Raw genomic sequence first — 25,543 nt, 5'->3', positions numbered from 1 at the left:
GCCCCCTGACGTGGAGTTCTACGACCGAGAATTACAGGGAGCGGAAACACTCTTGAAAATAAGGATGGACATTGAGCAAGGACGAATTCTGTAACAAAATGCTCACTGGAGCGGAAGGAAGAATTAAAAGAGAAGAGATGAGCAGTCAGCATTCAGTAACACCAGCAACAAATAACAATGTAGTTACAGAATCCGACAGCACTCAACACTGGTATGTCTGACAATTTAGTTTAAATGAAGGATCAAGTCCCCTTCCCCACAGGGCGATTTAGAGGACAGCACTGGGTGGTAGGACATTTAGCACTCAACTTAAACAAGAGTAGAGTAATGAACCAAGAGAAAATCTATCGCAGTCAAATGTACAGCTAATATATGGTCAAAACAAAGGTTACAGGTATTGCAGTGATGGAGTAGTTCCATTTTATATATTTGTTGCGTGGCTTAACGGTAATGTATGTAAATACCACCCCATGCCCTTGGGGAAGATACTATTTACCTCGGACTCTGAGTACAAGCAGAAAATACGTTACAACGAAAACAATAAATATGGACAAAGGCTCTTTCGGCAAGGGAGAAGGTTCCCCCTCCCCTCCTTGCCGCCCCCTGACGTGGAGTTCTACGACCGAGAATTAAAGGGAGCGGAAACAAAAAAAGAGAGGCTGCAAATAAGTTTCTGGAGGACAACCTGCTACATCAGAAACAGTGGTAGCATACATATCAAACCACAGAAAACAAGGAGTTATTAGAACCATAGATCCCGAATTAACAGAGTTAAGAGTTGAAATATGCTTTTCAGTCTACAATTACAGCCTGCCACATGTGCAAAATAGTCAGGAGAATAATTAATTTAGAAACAACGAACTAAATACCCCGGGAAACATTTGCGTAGCAGTTCCTACCAGAATATGTGACGACATATGGCGTGAAGTGTAATGTTACACTGTATATACCTCTACTGAGGCAGTGTTTGAAATGTCTTCAGTACTAACATCTTAGTAATCAATGTCAGTCACAGACTTGACACAGTCAATATGAGGGGAACCATGAAACAGCTCAGTGCAGAAGTGAAGTCATGTGATATGTCCACTGTAAAGGGAACCACACATCGAGAGATAAGTTGTGTCCAGTGTGTCTCTAACAACAAGAGATTTAGAAACCGTCAGCTACACGTAGTATATCCTTTAAGGGAGCCGAAGATTATTTAAACCAAAGACCTTATGCTGATGTGGCAGGGAAACTTGGTAGGAGTAAATTGGATTGGGAGAGTTCCCTCCCCCCCCCCCCCTTTCACACACACACAACATAATGCGTATTCAGCACAGATTCATGAGAACTGTTCATCACATTGGGCGAAAACAAATAAAGACCATGCCAGCTACAAGTCCTCTTTTTTCAAATATAAATTTACCAATATTTCTTATTAAAGACAATCCATACGTACCACGACCACATACTCCTGGACAGCAACAGCCAATTATATCGGGAGTGGAGGATAAGAATACAGTGATAATTGAACAGTTGGCGGCTGGAATAACAAATCTAATAATACAGTTTACCTCCTGAAACAAAGATACTCTGTGTCAAGCTAACATATACAATATGGTTGCTTTTATAGTATAAAAAATATGGATCAGAACAGAAGTAAGTTATACTTACACTCTATTCAGATAAACAGAATAACAGATATTAAAGTTTTCCAGTGGAATGCCAGATCATTATATGCTAATAGAGAGTCGTTCATACCATGAACTTCATACTGGTGACTACTCTATTGCTGTTATAAGTGAAACCTGGATTAAACCAAATACGTCTATTGATGTCGAGGATATCAAGTAACAAGATCGAATCGAGAGGTTGGAAAAGGGGGAGTAACCATATTGGTTAGTGCAAAACTCAACTACAAACCAGTTACCATGCCACTACCTAATGTTGACTTTCAAGTAATAAGCAGTAGAAGTAAGTACTAACAAATGACGGTTCTCCATTGCATGCCTGACAATGCTGTAGAATTACATCTTCAAATCTATAATGGAATTTGGATGCATCAAGAATTGGTCCCAGAATGAAAGACACAGATCAACGTCCCAATATATAAAAAGGAAAGATCCATTATTAGCCACTTCCTACAGACCGACTGCATTGTCAGTCTCTAGAGGAACAGAAGGTTCCAAATGATTGGAAAAGAGCACAGGTAGTCCCAGTCTTCAAGCAAACCTATAGACCTATATCTCTGACGTCGATCTGTTGTAGAATTTTAGAACATGTTTTTGCTCGAGTATCATGTCGTTTTTGGAAACCAAGAATCTACTCTGTAGGAATCAACATGGATTCCGGAAACAGCGATCGTGTGAGACCCAACTCGCTTTATTTGTTCACGAGACCCAGAAAATATTAGATACAGGCTCCCAGATAGATGCTATTTTTCTTGACTTCCGGAAGGCGTTCGATACAGTTCCGCACTGTCGCCTGATAAACAAAGTAAGAGCCTACAGAATATCAGACCAGCTGTGTGATTGAAGAGTTTTTAGCAAACAGAACGCAGCATGTTGTTATCAATGGAGAGACGTCTACAGACGTTAAAGTAACCTCTGGCGTGCCACATGGGAGTGTTATGGGACCATTGCATTTCGCAATATATATAAATAACCTAGTAGATAGTGTCGGAAGTTCCATGCGGCTTTTCGCGGATGATGCTGTAGCATACAGAGAAGTTGCAGCATTAGAAAATTGTAGCGAAATGCAGGAAGATCTGCAGCAGATAGGCACTTGGTGCAGGGAGTGGCAACTGACCCTCAACATAGACAAATGTAATGTATTGCGAATACATAGAAAGAAGGATCCTTTATTGTATGATTATATGATAGCGGAACAAACACTGGTAGCAGTTACTTCTGTAAAATATCTGGGAGTATGCGTGCAGAACGATTTGAAGTGGAATGATCATATAAAATTAATTGTTGGTAAGGCGGGTACCAGATTGAGATTCATTGGGAGAGTCCTTAGAAAATGTAGTCCATCAACAAAGAAGGTGGCTTACAAAACATTCGTTCGACCTATACTTGAGTATTGCTCATCAGTGTGGGATCCGTACCAGATTGGGTTGACGGAGGAGATAGAGAAGATCCAGGGTTATTTGGAAACCGTGATAGCGTTATGGAGATGTTTAACAAACGCAAGTTGCAGACTCTGCAAGAGAGGCGCTCTGCATCGCGGTGTAGCTTGCTCGCCAGGTTTCGAGAGGGTGCGTTTCTGGATGAGGTATCGAATATATTGCTTCCCCCTACTTATACCTCCCAAAGAGATCACGAATGTAAAATTAGAGAGATGGGAGCGCGCACGGAGTCTTTCAGACAGTCGTTCTTCCCGCGAACCATACGCGACTGGAACAGGAAAGGGAGGTAATGACAGTGGCATGTAAAGTGCCCTCCGCCACACACCGTTGGGTGGCTTGCGGAGTATAAATGTAGATGTAGATGTAGATGTATTGCTAAAATATTGGAAAAACTAATAAAAAGGCGATTGGAATGCTGGGTAGAATCTTTGTCCTAACTAGCTGGATCGCAATTCCATAAAGGTAGAAGCTGCATGGACAACATTTCAATATTAGTCTTCTGTTAGTTGGCTCTGGTAAGAGCAAATATACAGCAACACTATTTTCGGATATTGAAAAAGTATAGATAATATTCAGACAAGTATACTCTTAGATAAGATACTACTTTTAGGAGCTCCACCCCACTTTGTATAAAGTATGTTGTCATTAATCATAGAATGAGCTATATATGTTAGAAAGGATACTAGATTCAAGGGCGCACACTTGGTAGACAATGGCATAAGGATCAGTACTCAGTCCACTACTAAATGCGATATACACCTGTGATATGGAATGGGCAATAACTCAATCTGTTAGAATTGTACAGTTTGCAGATGACATATGTGTATTTACTTCCAATGTCGTATTACTGGAGGTGATGAACAATCTTACATCATCGATAAAGAACCTGATTCGATGCCTCTGTGAAAATGGCCTGATGATGGCATCTGAGAATTTTTGGTACTCATATACACTAAGAAATTATTTAATAGATGTAAATGATAAAGTAATACAAGTTAAAGCACTTATTCGGTTCTTAGAAATGACATGGGACAGCAAGTTTACTTGGATGGTACATATTAAAACCATAATGGAAATCAGTGAGCAGATCCTCAATTTTATTCAGTCACTTACTGCAGCATGGTGGGGAGCGCATCCTTCGGTCCTGCTGCCCCTATATCGCTCGGTCATTAGATACAGATTAGATTATGGATGTATATACTACAAGTACACAACATGCAAAATGTTATAGAAACTGATAGATTGCAGTACCGGTGTATATGCACCTTCTTAGTAGTAATGAAAACCACGCCAACAATGCACTCCTGGTGAAAGCACAAGAGATGCCCCTCTATATAAAGGGGAAGATGCTCATGGAACGATACACAGTAGATAAATTATCATGCTCACACCATCCAATCCATCAGATTTTACGACTGCACCGTCCTTCTCACGAAATTTGGGGTAAAAAACCTTTTGATTTCATTTCAGCATATAATTAATTAAGTGGCAGATGAGGGCAAAGCTATTGCCACAAGTACGTGGTGGCCTGCTTACCAATACAACTATTTCATAATCAGGAATCACATCTCATTCTAAATGATAGAGGGAAAATTTGACTTATTGCACACAATTACAACACTGCAAAGACAAATGGAGGAAACAAACCAATGCATAAAACACATATACACAGATGTAACAAAGACAGCAGAAGAGGACAACAGAGGATGAGCTATATTTAGACTACAACTGCAGATGGCTCAAAAATATAGATTACCAGCAACTAATTGTACCTATCTGGCTGAAACATTCACAGTGTTAAAGGTGATACAGAGGTGTACGAATAAGAAATACACATCCTGTGTAATATTATCACATTCGAAAAGTGTACTTGAAACACTATCAAACATAAAAATCTCAAAAACCACCAATGAGTACATACACCAATTTCGTTATTGGTATTATGAATGTCTCAGAATTCAGAAACAAATTTCATTTATGTGAATGAAAGCCCATTGTGTAACCCTAAGTAATGAAAAATCAGATCAGTTAGCAAAGCAGGCTACCAGCAATGGGACAGCACTAGACATAAAGGTTCCCTATTACGGAATATGGACAACTTATTTGGAAGAGGGCAGTCCAATCTTGGCAGGAAGAATGGACGCAGACCTCACGATACAAAGGAGGCGTCTATGCGCAAATACAACCACGAATTCCGAAATGAGCTTGCTTTGAGTACGTTTCAGGACCCCAACAAGCAACATCCACATTAAGGAGAATGAGGGACATATCCAGAGCATTTATATCGACTGCATTTAAAACGAACGCCAGCCTATGACTGTGACGATACTACGCAGGGAGACACGAACCAGATATTATTTCAGTGCAGAACATATAGTGAGGTGAGGAACAAGTAATCAAAAATAAAATCTTGCAACCAATGTCGTCAGTCAAGCCCTTGCTATCTGAACTTAACATAAAAATCTACAAGAAGATAATCAAATTTATATGTAATGGACAGATAGAGATATAAAGTTTAAAACAGGAAAAACCAAGCTATACTAAAAGTAGCGGATATTGAGTGAACAAACATTTTATTATTACGCAACAATGACTGAATGGTGTGTCCTGTGTGGAGTTGCTAGTTTCCCATCGGGGACCTCCCTGAGTGGCATATAGGGGAACTATCATCAGATATGGTGGGTACTGGGGAAATACAATACCAATGGCAGACCAAAACTAGCAACCCTCCGCCCCTCTAACAAGGGAAGGGGGTTGGTGGCAGGAAGGGCATCCAGCTGTAAACACATTGCCAAAACAAGAGGAATGATGGATGCTTCTCAAGATAAATGTTCCAGAGAAATAGCCTGCCATTCAGATCTCCGGGGGAGGTATTTTGCAAAGGATCCAAAGGCGTTCATGATCAGAGTGGGAACTCTAAACGTGGGTACGATGATGGGAAAGGGAAGAGAGATAGTAGGAATGATGCAGAGGAGGAAGATAAAGTCTTTGTGTGTGCAAGAACAAGGTGTAAGTGCCATAAGGCAAAGATCTTAGCTGAAGGCTATAAGCTACTTTATAGTAATGAAAGCCCAGTATCAAGAAATGGAGTTGGAGCTATTTTGCACAGAGAGCTTCAAGAAGAGGTATGTGAAGTCAACAGAGTAAATGATACGATCATGTATGTTAAGATGATGTTTGGCAGAGAAATTGTAACAGTGCTGACAGCCTATGCATCAGAAGCGGGATGTTCAGAGGACGAGAAGGAAAAATTTTGGAGAGATTTGGATGGAGTAATGGTCGGAATACCAGAGAATGAAAGAGTGATAGTCGGAGGGGATCTAAATGGTCATGCTGGCGGAAGGAAAGGTGGGGAAGAGATGTGGCATGGATGATGGGGTTATGGCGAGAGAAATGAGGAAGGAAAAAGGATAGTGGAGTTTTCAGTGGCTTTTTATCTACTGATTATGAATACCTCCTTCCTAAGAAAAAGAGAGAAACTAATAACATACAAGGGTGGCGAAAATATAAGCCAAATTGATTACATATTATGTATAAGGAAAAATAGTGGGGAGGTGCGAAATACTAGCGTCATATACGGTGAAGGAATAGCAACACAACATAAGTTGATTATAGCGGATTGTGAGATGAATGTATGTAAAAGACAGAGGCACATAAATCAATTTGAAAGGAAAATTAAGTGGTGGAGATTAAAGGATAAAAATTTGAGAGAGGAGTTTATTGAAAAAGTTCAGGGAAAGGTAAAATTGACAGAGAGTGTGCAGGAGTGGTGGAAAATTAATAGTGCTGTTATAAGGAAGACTGAGGAGGAAGTGTTTGGATTAACATCTGGGAGAGGGATGCCAAAAGATAAGGAAGCATGGTGGTGGAATGAAGAGGTGCAGAAGGTTGTGAAGGAAAAGAAAGACGCTAAGAGGAAGTGGGATATGTCCAGATATATGCTGAGGATGGGGAAGCATACAAAAGAGTAAAGAAGGAGGTAAAATGAGCAGTGCATAAAGCTAAAGCTGAATCAGTAAGGGAGGCATACGAACAACTACAGAAAAATCAGGATATGAGACAACTGATATGGATAGGCAAATCAAGAGCTAAAGCTTCTAAGGATCTAACAGCAATAAAACAAATGGAAGATTAAATAGGAATAATTCTGGATGGCCATGGAAAAATAATCCAAAGGTGGTTGAATTATTTTGAGAAATTTCTGAATGAAGAAAATGTAAGAGTGAAAACTGAGGAAGGAGGGGCAAACAAAGGATTAACGATAGATATCAGTAGAGATTAAGTCGAAGGGGCAGTTGAAAAATGGGAAGGCAGTTGGCCCAGACCAGATCTGCGTTGAGGTATGGAAGTGTTTTGTAAAAAGGGAATTGAGCTCCTTTGGGGTTTAATGAAGAAGATTTGGTGACAGGAGGAGATGCCAGACGAGTGGAGAACTAGTGCACTGATCGCAATATTTAAAGGGAAAGGTGATGTGCAGGACTGCAATAGCTATAGAGGTATTAAACTAATGGCACGCAAAATGAAAATCTGGGAAAGAGTTATGAAGCAAGATTACGCAAGGATACTGTGGTGTGTGAAGAACAGTTTGGGTTCATGCCTGGAAGAGGAACGACTGATGCAATACATGCGTTAAGGCGGATAGTGGAGAGACATGAGGAGCTACAAGCCGATCTACATATGGCTTTCATTGAATTGGAGAAAGCATATGATAGAGTCCCAAGCGACGAAATATGGAGAAGCATGAGGGAGCAGTGTGTGCCAGAGAAGTATGTGTGGTTTCTGAAGGAAATGTACAGAGGAGCAATGACACAGGTGAGAAGTAGTGTGGGAATGACAAACGAGTTTCCAGTAAATGTAGGGTTACATCAAGGGTCTGCGCTTAGTCCCTACCTCTTTGATCTGATTATGGATATGCTGGTGAAAGATATGAAGAAGGAAGCGCCATGGAATATGATGTTAGCATACGACGTGGTTCTTTGTGAGCAGAGCATTGACAGACTTGAGGAAAAGCTGGAGGATTGGAGGAAGGCACTAGAAGAAAGAGGGATGAAAATTAGCAGGACAAAGTCAGAATATTTAGCACTGAAGGATGTGCATATGAGGTTTGCAACATCCAGGATGATGAGCTGATATCAGTCTGCAAATTTAAATACCTGGGGTCGTACATACAGAGGGACGGAGGACTGGAAAGACACAACACCGAATAAATTGCGGTTGGGACAACTAGAGGAAAATGAGTTTTGTGTGACAAGAAGGTGAGCATTGGTTTGAAAGGGGAAGTGTACAAGTTGGTGGTAAGGCCTGCTATGATATACGGGGCAGAGACATGCCCAATCACAGTAGCCCAGGAGAGGAAGATGGGACTGGCGGAAATGAGGATGCAGAGGTGGATGTGTGGGGTAAAAAGGAAGGACAGGATTAGAAATGAATTAGATAGAGGAACTGTGAAAGTGGGACCCATGGGGAAAAAGATACAAGAGAGCAAACTAAGGTGGCACGGACACTTAGAGAGAAACGGGGAAGAGTATATCGGAAACAGAGTTGAAGATATAAAGATTGAAGGAGCGAGAAGGAGAGGAAGACCGAAGTTGAGGCGGAAGGATAAGATATCTGAGGACCTAAGGGAGAAAGAATGGAAGAAGGAAGAGGCAAGAGATAGAGTACTATGGAGGAGAAGGATCCAGAAGAGCAACGCCGACCCTACGTGACATGGGACAAGGCGACGATAAAGAAGAAAGAAAGAATGACTGAATGGTGTGTAATCGAAGTCAAAAAACCAGACAAGAAACTAACATAGACTGTGAGTATTGAGCTCACTGGATATAACCTGCCGCGTTGTGTATGCAACTTCCCGCGTAAAGACAACTGAATTCCCGTGGGACAAAAATAAAAAAATAAATAAAAGAATTGAGCAGTGCAATAGGAGTTTAGTTGACGTGAGTGAACAGGCTTGACGTGAAGTACACAGTGAATACACTTTGACGTGACGGTGTGTATTGACCTTTTAATCAAGGCAGTGATTTTCTGTGTTGAGACCTGTTTTAACATCGAATTTATATAGTTCGAATTTCACTCATTCCAGAGGTACTCCTTTACCTCCTCGAGGATGATAACATCAGATGTCTATTTTTTGAAAAGACAACAAATATTTTAACTTATCACAACGTGTGAATCAACACAAATTTTTGCTCCTCTGTCCGAAGTGCATCGAAACGGAAACGGACAAGACCGCCGTAGCCCATACATTTATTGGCATTTGGCAATAATGGGCCGGATCGACACAGCCACGGATAGATTTTTTTCTCTTCTGTTTTTTCAGCATGTAACAAACATGGACCACCAAGCAGTGTTCGTAAACTGTTGCGAACATTGTTGCAAAACATTTTTCAAACTTAATATAAACGAGGCGTCATTGGCTTTAGAGAAATGCTAACTATTAGCTACTAATTGAGATTGTAGCCGTTTGACCGTTTCAGAGCACTACAATGTCACAGTGGGTACATTAAAGCTTATAATACTTCTGTATGGAACAATACACAGCGCCAGACGTATCTATCTTACGCGCCAGATAGAATGTTGGTAGTAATGCTTTGAGATGATTGGTGGGTCATAACAAAACAGTGAGTAACCATGTTGAATTGCAGCGAGAGGCCGCAAGTTATTTAGTGTTTACGTTTTCCCGTAAATCACAAGCAAAATGTAAACAGTCTTTTTGATGACATCACTGTTTTTTTACTTTTTGATAGCAAACAACAAATATTTTCGCGGTGTCAGGCATCAGTGTCGTAAACACCGTCGTAGTAAAGCGATTACTGTAACAGTTATCATGTTCTTAACTACGAGACCAGGACCTCGAGGAAAAAACCTTTTGGATCCATGAAATTATGCCAAAAAAGGCATCAAGGTAGAACATCGAATCTACTATTCTCAGTTTTTTTCCTGCAGGAGCTTTGTTTCTTACCTTCTTGAAACTGCATACCTGTAAAATATTTTACATGTTATTAATTAACCGTTGTGTACATTGCAGCAGAAACAGGGAATGGGAACGTGAACGTCGCGAGAGACTAAATAACTGCTTTAAGTCGCTCGAAAGTCTTTTACCCAGTCATAACCCAACAGCATCACTCAGTAAGGTAGACATCGTTAAGAAAGCAGCCGAATACATACGTGAACTCGAGAAAAAGAATGCAAACCTGCTAGACGGAAACACAGATAAAGAATGCTGTAAGTTTTCAGAGATTCATATTGTCATGTTATTAACTTCATGCAAAAACTTTTACTTTGTTGGTAGATGATGTAATAGCTTTTCATCACAGTGTATCTGTTTTTATTTACTCTATGTCGGGTACAGTACCAGAAGAGCTCATACAGTGTTCCATTGAAGAAAAGTCTAACCAACATCATTTGTACAGAAAATTCGATAGTTTCATGATACACTCTACATAGTCAAGTGATAGTTGTTGACATGTAAGAGTTGTGTAGTATGTATTCATGTGACACCTTTCATTAGATTATTTTGGAATGTTGCATTGTATTGTTTCACCTGTACTGGTGTCTGTAAACCATGTTTGATTCTCAGTGTCCACCCTTCTGATATTTTGTGACATGAAAGTAGTCGATACCACAACCACGAGCAGAAAATCTATATAACCACCCCATTTGTTCCTCCCCAGATTTCTCAAGCTGCTTCTTGACTCTGCCTTAGTCTGCTTCTAAGCTGTTCCGTTTAGTTGGTTTTGTAAGTCTTCAGACTCTTGGAAACACTACTTTCACAATCTCCCTCTTGCTTGTTGTTCTGTTTTGGACTGCCCTCCCCTCATCTCACCATCATGTAGGCTTACACTGCTACTCTACATGCCTGTGAACACTAGTTTACTTCTCTTATCTTCTTCCTGTCAGTTGCTCCTCTCTCTCTATCTCCCCCCCTCTCTTTCTCTCCCCCTCCCTCCCTCTCTCCCCCTCCCTCCCTCCCTCTCTCCCCCTCCCTCCCTCCCTCCCTCCCTCCCTCTCTCCCCCCATCTGCCCCCCCCTCCTCACCTTTCCCACCCTTCACCTCTTCCCATCTTGTTTATAAGCATATTCTCTTCCCAGTTTTTTTTTTTTTTAAATTAATATAACCGTTTGTATTCTACCTGATATTTTAATCATTGGGCAAGTCTATCATATGTCATATGAACAGAAACAACATTGCCAAACTCATTGGAATCTCATTAAGTGTTAGATTGGTTATTGGTGAAATCTCTGTCCAAAACTAGCGTACATTATCAGTTCCTCCTACAGTCCGTTCCAAAAGTTAGGAAATATTGTACTTCTTTTGTCATCATTATCTATAGCCCTCCACATGTCATACAGCCATGGCTGCAGAAATTCATATGGATTCAACAGAAGGGAAATGTGGAGGAATATGAGACATTTCATCAATATATTTGAAATAGGTGATGCCCCACAGCTCACAAATTGGTCATTTGAAGAATGGCATGATTTACTCCCAAGAGCTGCTGATAAAATTTCTGTATTTAATGACCAATTGCAGTCCACGGACTATCATCAGGTTCATAAAATACTTTCATCATTATGTGATATAGAATCATAGGCATCAAATAATAAAATCCATGAATTCATCAATTTAGTCAAATAGTAATATAAATTACACTGTCAGTCGTGAAAGTGTGTCAAGCAGTGCATTATTTGATGTCAGTGATTTTATATTGCCTGATATGGTGATGTAAATATTTTATGAACATGATAATGGCCTGTGGATCAAAACTGGCTGTTCAGTACAGAAATTTTATCAACAGTACTTGGTAGTAAATCATGACTTTCTTCAGACAGTTCATCATATTTGACTGGTGATGTCATCAACCAGTATGTTGACTTGGTGGCATGTGTATTTTAAGTATCATGCAACCAATATAAAGAACATTGTCATAGCATGTTCATTGGTTTGGTAGTATTGAAGCATTTGATACTGACCATTGGCTTTGACTGGTTACATTATCAAAATGGCTGACATAAGCAATTAATCTAAATCCAATATGCCAACCATCACTTCACTCATACAGTCATGGTAAGTACACAGCAGCAAGAGTTTCATCGTAAATAATCTAAAAACCAGTATGTAAATAACACCCATTTTCCTCAAATAACAAACAAATCAGAAATAAAACAAAAATCTATTAACCTTATGTTCTGACATTACTTAAATTCTCGAAAACAACTCAAATAAATGTTACCTGTAAGGATGATTAGGACAAAAATTGATAAATTCACATTACTTATTCTGCAGTAATAAATTCTTTGATGCCCAATTAATCATGAAAAATGATTCCTATTGGGGAGAAACAAATGTTGGTATCAGTGATATCCTTTAGTCTGTTGTACTGAAATGAACTCCACAATACCGACCATCCGCAAAAGAATGATATCCAAAACATATTAAGTCAGCTATGACCTAACCAGGACAGCTGCCACTGTTTGACAAGAAATAGTGATTATACCTGTAGATGATTTTTTACATGTTACTCATGATTGCTGATTGTGGTTATTTGCAAGTATACTGGTTGTTTTATGTTTCAGTACTTACAGTGGAGGCGATAGTTTGATAATGGATGCCATGTCCAAAACTAATCACGACAAATAAAGGGTTCTTCTCATTGCAACTTTGACAGAATTACAAATAACAGTTTTAAGAAAACAGTAATTAGTTGAAAACTGGTATCACAAATCAGTTCCTTAGATTTCTCGAAGCCGGTTCCATGCTGAATCAGTTGTCACAAATTGCCCTCACAATGGCAGCTCCACATAAAATTGCTATTGCTATGGGAAGGACCCACTACCCTTTTTCATAGCATTTCGATATTTTTTTACATTTAACATATTCCACTAGTGCACAATCTTCAGAAGGGAATTATGGTGCTTTGCATATTATATTTTTTCTCTGACAGCATACAGTTTTTTTTAACTTCATTGTCACATCAGTCACACAAGCAACACATGCAGTGATCTTTTAGAAGTAATAATAAACCCAACAACATTCCTATCATTGAAATTTACCACAAGAGAGCACCGCCTCAAATGAAACACCTACTCTTCTCCGACACCAACTTTCAAACATGTTGCTCATATATGATGCAACACGTGGTGACTTTACATCATGGGTTAAAAAAAATTAAAAAGAACCTGGTGTTCATGATCAAACACTGTTGTTGACCTATTGTTTTCACTAATTCATAACCAAACTGTCAAACTGCCACCTTTGTACGTAATCTGTTTTTAGGTCTATATAACAGATCAGTCTGTATTTGTTGTCACTCACTAAAAGAAAAGGTGTTATGTCACTAGTCAGAGCAGAATGATAGTGTTATGTCTTCAGTATTCCACAATGGAAGAGCTATTTACAATTATGGAATGTAGTTGTGCTGAACCCACAACGTTCCAAAAATCTACTGCAATGTTATATTGATAGTTTGTTGGAAGTTTGCTATAGGCACCCATAAATTTTATTTTGATCACATCATTTACTTCACAACTCATACAGCAATGAGAATTACACTGTCCTGACACATTAATGTGACCAACTGCCAAAGGCCTGAACAACTACCTTTTGCAGCATGAGACTTGCAGGAAGAGGGTCAATGAGGTTCTGGAAAGTATTGTACCGACGGGGATGTGGAGCCATGACAGACACCTTCAGTGCCCTGGCCAGCTACATTAGGTTTCTGGGTTGAGGGTTCATGGCACGAACAGCCCGATACAGTGAGTTTGGTGGAAAAAGGCATATGGTAAACTCACCCTGGTGTTCTTTGAACTACGTGTGTAAACTGTGAGCTTTGTAACATGTCGCATTGTCTTGCTGGTAGGAGCCATCGTGTGAAGGAAAAATAAACTTCATGTAGGGATTCTTATGGTACATAAGGATAGAGGCACACTTGTGTTGATTCATTGTGCCTTCCTGTTCCAGAATTGATGAGATCACCCAGGGAATGCCACGAAAACATTCCCCAGACCATAATGTTCCCTCCTGGTTGCAGGAGTTTTGGTTTCAGACATTTCACACTATAACGCCAACAGCCATCTGTCCGATGGAACCTTAAAACGTGATTCATCTATAAGGCCACCTGTCACCACTCAGTGGCTCTCCAGTTGCATTATTGGCATTCACTTTCCACCCATCATTGCTGATGAACAGCAGTCAATATTGGTTTATGAATCAGACACTCACTGCAAAGGTCTCTACACAGCAACGTTTGCTGAAGCTTTGTTCAGGAGACCCTGGTGGTAGCCCCTTGGTTCATTTGGGTTGTCAGTTGCTCGTCAATAGCATTTCTGTTCATCCGTACACATCTCTCCAGCCATTGTTCACTTGTGTCTTCTATGGCCTATGGTGCGCCACAGTTGCCTTGACATTGGTTTTGGGTAGCATCATTTTTCCATGCATGGTAAATTTTAACTGCAGTGGCTCATGAACAGTTTGCAGACTTAACCATTTCGGAAATGCTTCACCCGTTAGCCTGAAAGCCAATGGTCATTCCCTTTTGGATGTCAGATAAATTGCTCTGTTTCTGCATTATGACAGTAGCATACTGTTTACCATGTCCACCTGACATGCTTCAAGCACCCTCCAGTTCCACCTGCTGTCTGTGAATGGCTATTGCACAATAGGTGGACATATGCAGTGACACATTAATGTGATTGGACCGTTTATGTTTATTTGCTCCAAAGCATGTTCCTCGATCAAACTATTTGAATGTTATTTGCCTATTTTGTAATTGCTGTCACTGAAATGATACTCTCACATTACTACAAGGGGCATTCAGTAAGGGGTAATGTAACACATTTATTTATCGGCCAATTTCGATTGAGAGTGATGTTTTGATTGGAAGGGTGCTGTGTGTAGCCTTCAGAATGGCATCTTTAACAGAGGGCATTCCAAGCAGAAAGCTGTCACTGAGATTGTTTTGGTGAGAAACCAGAACCCTGCAGACAATCATAGATGCTTGCAGAATGTCTTCGGCAACCTGACAGTAAACAAAAGCCTATTGAATATTGGGTGAAGTGTTTGTCACGCAAAGTCATGCAAACCTGTCTGATCTCCTGCATGACAACTGGTTGCATGCGGCATTGACTTGCGATGTTGGAACATGCAGACACACTTATTCGAGGTGATCAACGGGTCACAGAAAAATATATCACTGCACAACTGAATGTCTTTGTTGGTAGTGTTGACATGCTCATCCACCAGTTGGGCTACTCAGTGATGTGTGCCCGCTGGGTTCTGTACCGCCTGACAGAAGACCGTGCAGAATTGCTTGTGCGTTATGAGGCAGATCATGACAGTTTTTTGTTGAACACCTTCTCAGGTGATGAAACACGGGCTCATCACTTTGAATGGCTCTGACAATGACCAGTACACTGGTTCCTTGCTGGCATACAGACCTTTTCAGTCCCTTTCAGTAAAGCGGCATAAGGCCGTTGCATTGAAAGGAGATTATGTTGAAAAATAGGGTTTTGCAGCCAAAAGAGTGGTGAATAATATGGTGTATTGGAATCCTGTGTAAACCAACCTGCTTTCAGAAAAAAAGTGTTGCATTACTTATTGGACACCCCTTATATTATAATCAACTTGTGGATGTTGCAGTTCTATTATTATTATATTTTGTTTTACAGTGGAGCAAGTGAAATTGTTGGAACGTCGTGTAAAAGAGCTAGTGGATTACTCACAGCTTCTGGCAAGCTTGTTGAAAGCTGCTGGCATATCTGTGCCACCAGGACCTGGGCCGGATTTGGAAGTGCTATTAAAGAGACCATTAAAATGGTCTGGCAAGCTGTCTCTTGACCAGACCTTGCAGCAGCTTGCTGAGGCGCGCCAGAGTGAGTAGCAAAATTTTAGTGTAAAATCTGCAATTCAAGTGACTGACAAAAATGTTTTCCTGCTCATGATGTTGTTGTCTTTAGTCCAAAAACTGTTTGATGCAGCTCTTCACACTGTGCAAGCTTCTTCATCATGGCATAACTGTTGCGAGCTGGAGCCATTTCAGTGTGTTTAGCATATTCACACCTTGGTCTTCCTCTACAATTTTTACCTGCCATGCTTCCATTCTTTACCAAATTGTCAATTCCATGATGTCTCAGGATATGTTAATCTTCAGTGTTCTTATATAGTGTCACATTTCAAAAGCTTCTACTGTCTCCTTGTCTGAATTGTTTATTGTCCACATTTCACTTTTATACAAGGATGCATTCCAAACAAATACTTCCAGAAAATACTTTGAAATGTTTAAATTTATATTAGATGTTAACAAATTTCTCTGTTTCAAAAGTGTTTATCTTGCTGTTGCTATTCTCTTTACTCCTGGCGACATCAGTTATTTTGCTGCTCAAATAGTTACAGTCTACATCAACTACTTTTAATGTTCCATTTCCTAGTGTAATTCCCTTTGCGTTGTGACTTAATTCATTCTGTTTAGCAGCTCTTCAAAGTCCCTTGAGTCTCTGGCAGAATTACCGTGTCATGGTGAATTTTAATGTTTGTGTTTCTCCTTCCTGAACTTGTAATTTTATTCTGAAATTTCTTCTTTACTGCATGCTCATTGTACTCATGTTGTTTAATGGGGGAGATAGCCACAACTCTGGCTCCTTTCTTAACTACTGCTTCTCTTACGTATCCTTCGAGTCTTATAACTGCTGTCTGGTTTCAGTTCAAGTGGTAGATAACCCTTTGCTCTCTTTATTCTGTCCCTGTTACTTTCAGTATTTCGAGGAATGTATTCCAGTTATTGTCTAATTCTTTCTCTAGATCTGCAATTCTATAAACATAGGTTTGCCTTTCTTTAATATATCTTCAAAGACAAGTTGAGACTAGTTACTCATACTGTTACCCAGAAACTAATGATACAAGCGAGAAAGTTGGTGCAATGGTCAAGGTACTGGATTTGTGTATACAAGGAGTGTAGTTCAAAACCTCTCCACTTAGGGTACTCTTTTTTTTTATTTTCCATGTTTTCTCAGATCATTTGAGGCAAACTTAAATGTTTGATGATTTTAGTTATATGAGCATTAGGTCATGGTCGAAGGAATATTTCAATACCTGCCACTTTGTCTCCTAATGCTGGAGACATCCTCAGATTTTATCAAGACTACATTTGTTGGTTTTTGAATTCAAACAGTTAACTTGCTGAGTTTGTTTGACTTCAAAAAAAATCACCTAATGAAGTTTTTATAGCCTCTGATAATGTCTCTAGCATTAGGTGGCAAAACACGAGGCACAGAAATATGCCTTAGACTAAGGCTAGAGATCTCTCAGGAGTGTACAGTGTTTCTGTAATGGATCCTACTGATTGAGCTGGCTTCATCTGGAGAAACTGACAATGACATGTACAATTTGGGAAGAATATTTGATAAAAATAAATGCACAGTACCCTTAACTACAGTGTGGGTTTTGATTTACGCAAAGAACTAAAATAGAATAACAATTGTGAGTTTATGTGGAAGAGGAAGGGGGAGAGTATAACACAAAAAATTAGAGAGAAAACTCTTTTTGTATTAACTTTCACCTCTCTAGTATTTCCTTAGTATGATGAAGCTGGGGTCATCTAGCTTAAGATGAGACCTTTTGTTGGCAGAAAAATAACCATATCTTGCTGGGCTGTGTACATTATACTTATTTCCTCAAGCCTAAATGAACTATTCAGAAAAGTACTCTGTACAAAACAGAGCTTCATTTTGTATTTTTTTGTTTTTGAGGAAGTAGAACAGAATGCTGCAGATAGTTGATTTTGAAGTTAAGAAACTGTATATATCACTGCACTTTTAACATCTGAAGATCTTTCAGCCTTAGACACAAAAAAAGAAAAAAACTTCTAAATGGTCAACAAATGTGAAAAATAGTCTGCAGATACTTGCACCCACATGTACACTCCACAGATGGAGGAAGATGCAGACGTAAAACATAGACCCTAAACATTCAGAAAAAATTACTAGGATGATGATGATGATGATCCCAACACAGATGATATAGATATTCAAATCTAACAACAATATGACAAGGGTAGATTGCTACTCATGATATGGAGCAGGTGTTGACTTGCAGCCAGACACAATGAAAAGGCTGCTAAACTTGTAGCTTCTGGCCAAAAAAAATCCATCTTCAGAAGCAGAAGAAAACACACACATGCATTGCTACCATCTACAACAGCTCACGCTGGACTACAGGCTGCGTCTGCGCTTCATATGATGAGAGCAGCCATTGAAAGCTCAAGTTTTTCTATTTAAAGTGACATGGCTTGCAAACCGAGAAGATTTTATTCAGGCATACCCCACAAAATAACTAATAGGACACAAGTGTTTTTTTTTTTTTCTTTTTGTCTGTGAAGTTTGTATTGCATAAAGGGCATCTCTTTGAGTTTGCAAGGTTCCTAAGTCATTCGGCCTCATTGTACCAGTAACAAGAAAGATGAGCTCAGTCATAGAACACAACAGAGGCAAAGAACTGAAGTAATTGCCAAGGAAATGTAGCTTCTACATCTACATCCATACTCCGCAAGCCACCTGACGGTGTGTGGCGGAGGGTACCCTGAGTACCTCTATCGGTTCTCCCTTCTATTCCAGTCTCGTATTGTACGTGGAAAGAAGGATTGTCGGTATGCTTCTGTGTGGGCTCTAATCTCTCTGATTTTATCCTCATGGTCTCTTCGCGAGATATACGTTTGAGGGAGCAATATACTGCTTGACTCTTCGGTGAAGGTATGTTCTCGAAACTTTAACAAAAGCCTGTACCGAGCTACTGAGCGTCTCTCCTGCAGAGTCTTCCACTGGAGTTTAACTATCATCTCCGTAACGCTTTCGCGATTACTAAATGATCCTGTAACGAAGTGTCCTGCTCTCCATTGGATCTTCTCTATCTCTTCTATCAACTTCTTGGTGGAACAAAATTTATGCAAAGCTTCTAGGTGACTCAAGTCATGTGTATCACCTTTTCTGTATAGGGTGAGTACTTGTCTAGGTACATATTGGACTTTACAAGCTACCAAACTTTAAAAGTAAATCTTATTGGTTTCCATAAATTTTAACTGCTTCATCAAATTATGCCCATAGTATGGTTCCCTGTCCTCGTCCAAGGAGAAAGTTGAACCCATATGCTCAGAAAATTCTTTGAACATCATATTTTAACTGTCAGTCTTTATGCACTTCAGCAGATAAGTCAATTTCTGAATTTCATTGTGATGTAGAAATCCATATATAGCATTAAATTTATTTCTTGTTACAACAGTAGTGACAACACAGTTATAAGTATTCTCTTTAGTTTCCCAATAAAGTTTTTGAAATTGTGATCTTAACATACCCAGACAGTAAGAGGATGTCAAAGTAAGTACATAATGTCTGACGACAATTCAAAATTTGTATAGCCATTCATTGCAGGATACTTGACACTTTCCTTGCAAATGTAAGTCTTTCCATCATTGTCAAAAATTATCTTGAATAAATCAGTATGTGTGATACTGTTTTCCTGTAATTTTTGCACAACTTTGGATGGGGGTCCTATATAATTCAAAGATTATCACTGAATTAGCTTTCTGCACATGCTTCTCCTACCAAGTGGTTTCATCCATAAATGTTTTACTTTTAACTCTCAAATTTCCAAGAGTAAATAATGTCTGCTTTGAAGGACTTGGTATTGGACCATGAATAGTATTTGTTTTTCGTTCACATGATCTACACTGCCATCACAAATGTTCAAGATTTTTGTTAGGCATTATGTCGAGCAGCAGAATGTTTAATTGTCCAGACTGTGGCTTTCTAAGATAGCATTTGCTTACTTAGCTTTATGAAATCTATTGCTTTGTTTTCGTCACTGTTAGCTCATCCCTGTCGCTACCTTGCCTGTCCGCTGGAGATAATACCAGCAAAGCAATCCATCATATCAATGGAAGTGGAAGAGGAGAGAGTCAGTAATGGGGAGGAAAAAATTGTCTGTGGTATGGGTGTAAGACAGATTTTTAAAAAATTCAAAGGAATCCAAGATATGCATAGCACACATAAAAACAAGACCTGCTTTTCTGAATCACATTTATTAAGAACAGACAAAAATACTCATATATGCTCTAAAGTCAAAGAAACTATAAACAATAAAAGTCACTGTGTTACTGATGTCATACATCAGTTTTGAAGTTGCAGTGCAAATAATGGAGTGATTTTATAGTTAATCATGTGGCACATGAAGTTGATTAGGAAAATGCCATCCTATTGTCAAAAGACCTCGGGTAAGTAAATTTATTGCTGCAGAGGCATCGGCAGTGAAGGAGTTGTTGTTGGAGTCGGAAATGTGTGCCTCTTTTCTGGGCGTGGCATAGGTCAATCATATGGCTCGTTTTGCAGTCAGTATGAGGTTATTGCCACATAAATGAACTATGTATGATTTGTTCTTGTGTGGACATGTGTCATAGACTGCTGGTGCCCATTCCCTTTATTCACACACGCGCGCGCGCGCCCACACACACACACACACACACACACACAGAGAGAGAGAGAGAGAGAGAGAGAGAGAGAGAGAGAGAGAGCAGTTGAGGTCATATTTCTTCATGTTTTGGATTAAACTTGTTTCAGGTTTCTTAACTAATGATCTTTTCCAGAAAAATTTGCTAACAATGTGAAGAAGAAGAAGAACAACAACAGTAGGACGAGTGGACAGAAGACCAAGGAAAATATAATAAATGTAGAGCCCATTCCACAGCCATCAACTAATACTGAAGGAAATGTAAGGAGTGACATTGTACAGGCCTCTACAAAGAGCAGAATTAAATCCAGTGTCAAGATCAAGAAAAAATTAAAGAAAGTACCAAATACTGTGGTAACAGTGAGTGCACCTGTAGCACATTCAGTTATTGCCCCTGCTAACAGTTCTACTGTGGGACCTGGCACACTTATTTTTACCAATGGCACAGTCATGCCAGTGTTGTCAACTAGGGTTGTGCCTCTTCCATTACTGGTCTCCCGTGCTGCAAAGTTGCCAATAGCAGCTCTTACAAGGTGAGCATAAGGAATATATGGTATATTCCGTGCATGTAATTAGCTGTAGATTACACAAATGTCTGTGTTGTTAGGTGTAACTGCCTGCACCATGATAAGTAGAATGTATGAGGGGATGTGCTGATTTTTCTGAGTTCGTTCTCTTTTTGGTGGTAGTTGATTGGCTTATTGTCTAGTTTGATTATAAATAACTTGTGTATTTAAGAAATAATAAATAACTTGTGGTAATAACGAAACTCTTTCTCCTCACTTATCTATCACTTTTATTGCCATCTGTTCTAGTTGCATGGAGCCTTTGAGCTCCTGTTAAATTATTTTTATCTTTTTGTCTTTACTATCAACAAAATGACATTTTTAATACATTAGAGTGATTAGTTCCCGGTTTCTTCGGGTCCTGTCACTTAAGTCACCACCTTCTAACATTTTTTTGGACGATAAGAGATAGTGTGGTATTGGGTTGCAAGGCACACACATCCTTCAATTCAGTTAACTTGCACGGTGTGTGTAACCGATCCTCTTGTCTGGGTAATCAGCTACGTCGATCTCCCACAAGCTTCTTCTCCGAAACCTGTAGCTGGTTAATGGAATTTATTAAAATACTTCTCTACCTTTGAAATAATTGTGGTACTCGTATAATAGTTTTAAGTTCAATAACTGTATATTTTCAGCTTTCACAGATAATAACTTCTGCAAGCTAACATATTCCTTACATGTTAGACACATTTACACATACATGTGTCCTGCTTTGTTCATAGCCAAGACATGAAGTAATTCAAAAGTCTCTAGTCTCAAGCGAGTCCAATACCTAAGTGTGGATAGCAATCTATATTCAACTGTTCAATGGTTCTTTTTTACAATCACCACAGACACTAACACATCAAAGAATACGACAATTATTTGTTGAGTTCTCCTCATGTCTTCTGTGGCGCTGGTGGCAAACACTTGTCTTTGTCAGTGACTTGCCCCTCTTACAGTTTTCTAATAACAAACTTCTGACCTGCACGTAGAAACAGGTGGATCGGTAGAAACGTTCTCAGTCTCTCGCTCTCGTAGCTAAAATAGTGGGTGTCTGAGACGGTGGAAGGCCGAGTGTTTCTAGAATTTACCCGGAAATTCTTGAGGCACTACAATACAGTGAAGGTGAATAAATAGACATTCTTTGTGAACCCTAGTAAATAGATGCAGCCCTGATTTTTTACATGCAGCCCATGTTCAAGTTCATCACAGGGATGTTCGGTGCAGTAAGTATTGGTGCTTTTGAGGAAACCAGTTCATCTAATCCAATGAACTATGATATAATGGGTCTTGCTTTGTTTAGAACATCATAATCGTGTTGATGCAAAAGTGGTCGAATACCAAATTGATGTTACAGTGTGGAAGCACGATATTATCTAAATTGTTTTCATTTATGTTTGCCTTACTTTTACTATCAAACAATACTAATGGTCAGGACCATAACTATGAGGAACAGGAAGGATAACACTTGCTTCATCCATGACATTTGATAAGCTGTACATGCATGCCGAGTTGTACTATTTAACGGGCACCTTGGGGACCTGAGTCAGTTTTGGCTATATGTAGTTTTGGCAGAACATGTTTCATGAAGTGGCAGCATTTGTAATTTGTAACTGTAAATTATATGTACACTGATTAAAATTACTTTTTGACTGCCAGATGACAGCGGTGGGATGTGGAGTTGCCCAACTTGTATGCAACTTCCCAAAGTGATCATTCAGTCGATAGTTGCACATGCGCCAAAAACAAAAAACAAGTTGTGTAGTTACCGACTATTGCCAGCGTCTTTGTATGTAGAGGGAATGACAGTGGTGGAGGCTGTTGATGCTGTAGATAAGGCAATGCATAGTTACATTCACAGACAAATAATGCCAACAAGATGAGCGTTCACTTACACGTGTTGCAAACTAACAAATGATCTAAATAAGCACTGAAAATTGTAAGGAGAGAACACAACTGAATCGTTGGTAACACACTATACCACTAATGGATGCATGCCAGTAATATCTGAATCACATTAACTGTTGTTTGTATGGTCGCTAGAACTGCTTTCAGAATTTAGAGGAATAGTAAATTGTTCAATATTATTTTCCACTACACATTAATTCTCCCTTTCTTTCATTATTACTTCCTTTGTGTATCATGCAACATTATACCAATATGATGACAAAGTTTCTATTTATAGCATCCTTTGTCAGTAGTTTCATTTTTTGTTGTTCCTTGTCCCATAACCCTTAAATTGATTATACATGAACTTAATGGAATTGAAATGGCAGTTATTTGATGGCAGTCTGAGAACCTTGTTGCAATACGTTTTTGCTTGTTTGTCTACAACAGGGCTTCCCAAACTTTCCCTTAGAAGGAATACTTTGAGAATCCTGGTACTTTGATAGACCACTTTGTATAGTATGAAGATTAATAAAATTTTAGAAAATGAAGAAAAGAACTTTTACTCAGTGAGTACTTCAATTTAAAATCATATCTACTAACACAGATATCATAATAAAGTTTTAAAAAATAATAATATCATCAGAATGATGAAAAAGAAAAAAGAAAAGTTGTATTTTTAATAGTTTTTCATGGAGCACATACTCACTTCCTGCGGTACACCTTGTTCCTCCGAACACAGCTTGGGAAACCCTGATCTACGATATATAGATGTAAAAGTGATTTGTTCTGATCCATGAGATCCAGTACAATTCACCCTTTCTCCAGTTTTCTGGCATGGGAGTGTTTTTTTTTACCTAATCTATAATGTCTGTAGGCACCTTGTCGAGTATATTCGAAAGATACAATGGATTGGTCTTGACTACTACTGAAGATTTGTTCAAGTTTGAGACAGCTCTCTCATGTCAACAAGAGCTAGAGAATGATTCATACATTACAATTCTTTATGCATTTAGCTAAGACAGATCTCCATAACATTTTAGTACATTGTTCAACAACGTGGACCAATGTATAACGATTTATATAAATTCTCAGAATTTTGTGTTCATGCAATTATTTTATTGCACAGATGCAATGATTACAGTAACTAAAATGAGAGCTGTTAATTTTATGACTGCATTACTGCCAGAATGTAATTTTCTTAGAGAAAAATAAAAATAAAGTAAAAAAAGTTTGATTATTGTTTTAACTCTAAACCTATCCATTACGAGTCCAGTGCTTTACTTTTGCACTACTGTGTCACACAGCAGACACTTTCATTTAATCTTGTTACAGTACACTGCAAGTGTAATGCTTGCATAGATTGTGGTTGTGATTAACCTGATAAATTGGATATGAAACAGAAACACGGAACACAAATGAATTAGGCTGAGCCTATGGAGACAACTTACACTGTGGTGTACTGCTGTGTTCCACAACTAAAAAATTGTATTTACTCCACATTGTAATGAGACAGGGCTCTCCTTCCACCCTTAAAAATAATTTCAGTATGATGGGTGCATTTTGCGCTCAGTAACATATGACTGAAAGTCCACTGAAGGCAAAGTATCAAGCAATCACATTTTTCACTGCAAGCTTTCTGAGTTAACTGCTGCATGTTTCTTGAGTTCAAAACATCATAACAACTGTGACCACTAAGGGGAAGTTATGATTTGAGATTATAAGAGTGACAAGGCCTGCTTCACAATCGAGCTTACGGATGACTCCACCTAGCATCAAGAGCTGACCATTTGTGCAAAACCTTGCAGTCTTTTAAAAAGTAAGGATGAAGTATCATTATATTATTAAGGAGAGCCGAAAGAGATCATGTGAACAGTTTCCAAACACCATAAACATTCCATCAAGTTGGGTGGAAGATCCACAGGAGTTTTTCTGGGAGAGAAGGGTGGTGCCTAATTGCTGCTGTTGTAATGTGAAATGGGAATCTCCAGACCAACTAGCTCAAACAGTACAGTACATTTTGTCAGAGTTATCACTGCCACACAGCAGCCATCTTCTTAGTGCCACATAATGGGACAGTTGGGGATCCAACTGTACTGTTGATGGAGCATACAGTGACCCCACTCTTTGTTGGAGCTGATTGTCTTTAGCCTGTGAAACCTCACCAGGTCATGATAGGATCCATTATAATATAGTGCAGCATCTTGACAGAAGAAGTAAAGAAATTCTCCGTGCACTTTTTTCAAAATCTATCTCTGTGCCAGGACTAATGAAAGGAAGCTAGTTCAGTTCCTGTCATTAACCTTGGGGACAACATGATACGCATTGGTAGCTATCATAGTGTTGCCCTCATCGGTTGCATGGGTATGACACTGGAACAGATGATCAACTGCTACCCTGTCGGGATCTCAGAATTCAGACAGCATCCCAGTTGCTTTCATTTTGGGTTTGGGAGATATCGATCCACCATCATGATCTGACTGCTCAAATTGCCTATACCAAAAG

General features: G+C 39.2%; 2 protein-coding genes across 4 annotated transcripts in view; both read left to right on the top strand.

Moving 5' to 3' along the window:
- The first annotated feature begins 5,940 nt into the window (after nt 1–5,940).
- Nucleotides 5,941–6,486, top strand: LOC126355295 (uncharacterized). Its single transcript, XM_050005585.1, has one exon. The coding sequence runs from the start codon at nt 5,941–5,943 to the stop codon at nt 6,484–6,486; it is 546 nt and encodes a 181-aa protein (XP_049861542.1).
- A 3,205-nt stretch (nt 6,487–9,691) lies between these two features.
- The window catches only part of LOC126354604 (nuclear pore complex protein DDB_G0274915-like), a 128,279-nt gene continuing 112,427 nt past the window's right edge, over nt 9,692–25,543 (top strand). For 2 of the 3 annotated variants that reach the window (XM_050004358.1, XM_050004357.1), the window contains exons 1-4: nt 9,692–10,016; nt 10,140–10,336; nt 15,779–15,982; nt 20,740–21,136. In XM_050004358.1, the coding sequence (XP_049860315.1) occupies nt 9,997–10,016; nt 10,140–10,336; nt 15,779–15,982; nt 20,740–21,136 (818 nt within the window). In that variant the 5' untranslated portion in view covers nt 9,692–9,996. The remainder of the gene's footprint in view (nt 10,017–10,139; nt 10,337–15,778; nt 15,983–20,739; nt 21,137–25,543) is intronic. The other variant, XM_050004356.1, reaches the window with a different exon arrangement.

This window comes from Schistocerca gregaria, chromosome 3 (genome assembly GCF_023897955.1).
Source record: "Schistocerca gregaria isolate iqSchGreg1 chromosome 3, iqSchGreg1.2, whole genome shotgun sequence".
Classification (NCBI taxonomy): Eukaryota; Metazoa; Arthropoda; class Insecta; order Orthoptera; family Acrididae; genus Schistocerca; species Schistocerca gregaria.
The sequence above is the reverse complement of the archived record's forward strand: the minus strand, read 5'-3'. Positions and strand labels throughout refer to the sequence as shown.

What these genes read in the sequence shown, in the direction of transcription:
- LOC126355295 (XM_050005585.1), top strand. Translation starts at nt 5,941, where the DNA reads ATGTTCCAGAGAAATAGCCTGCCATTCAGATCTCCGGGGGAGGTATTT.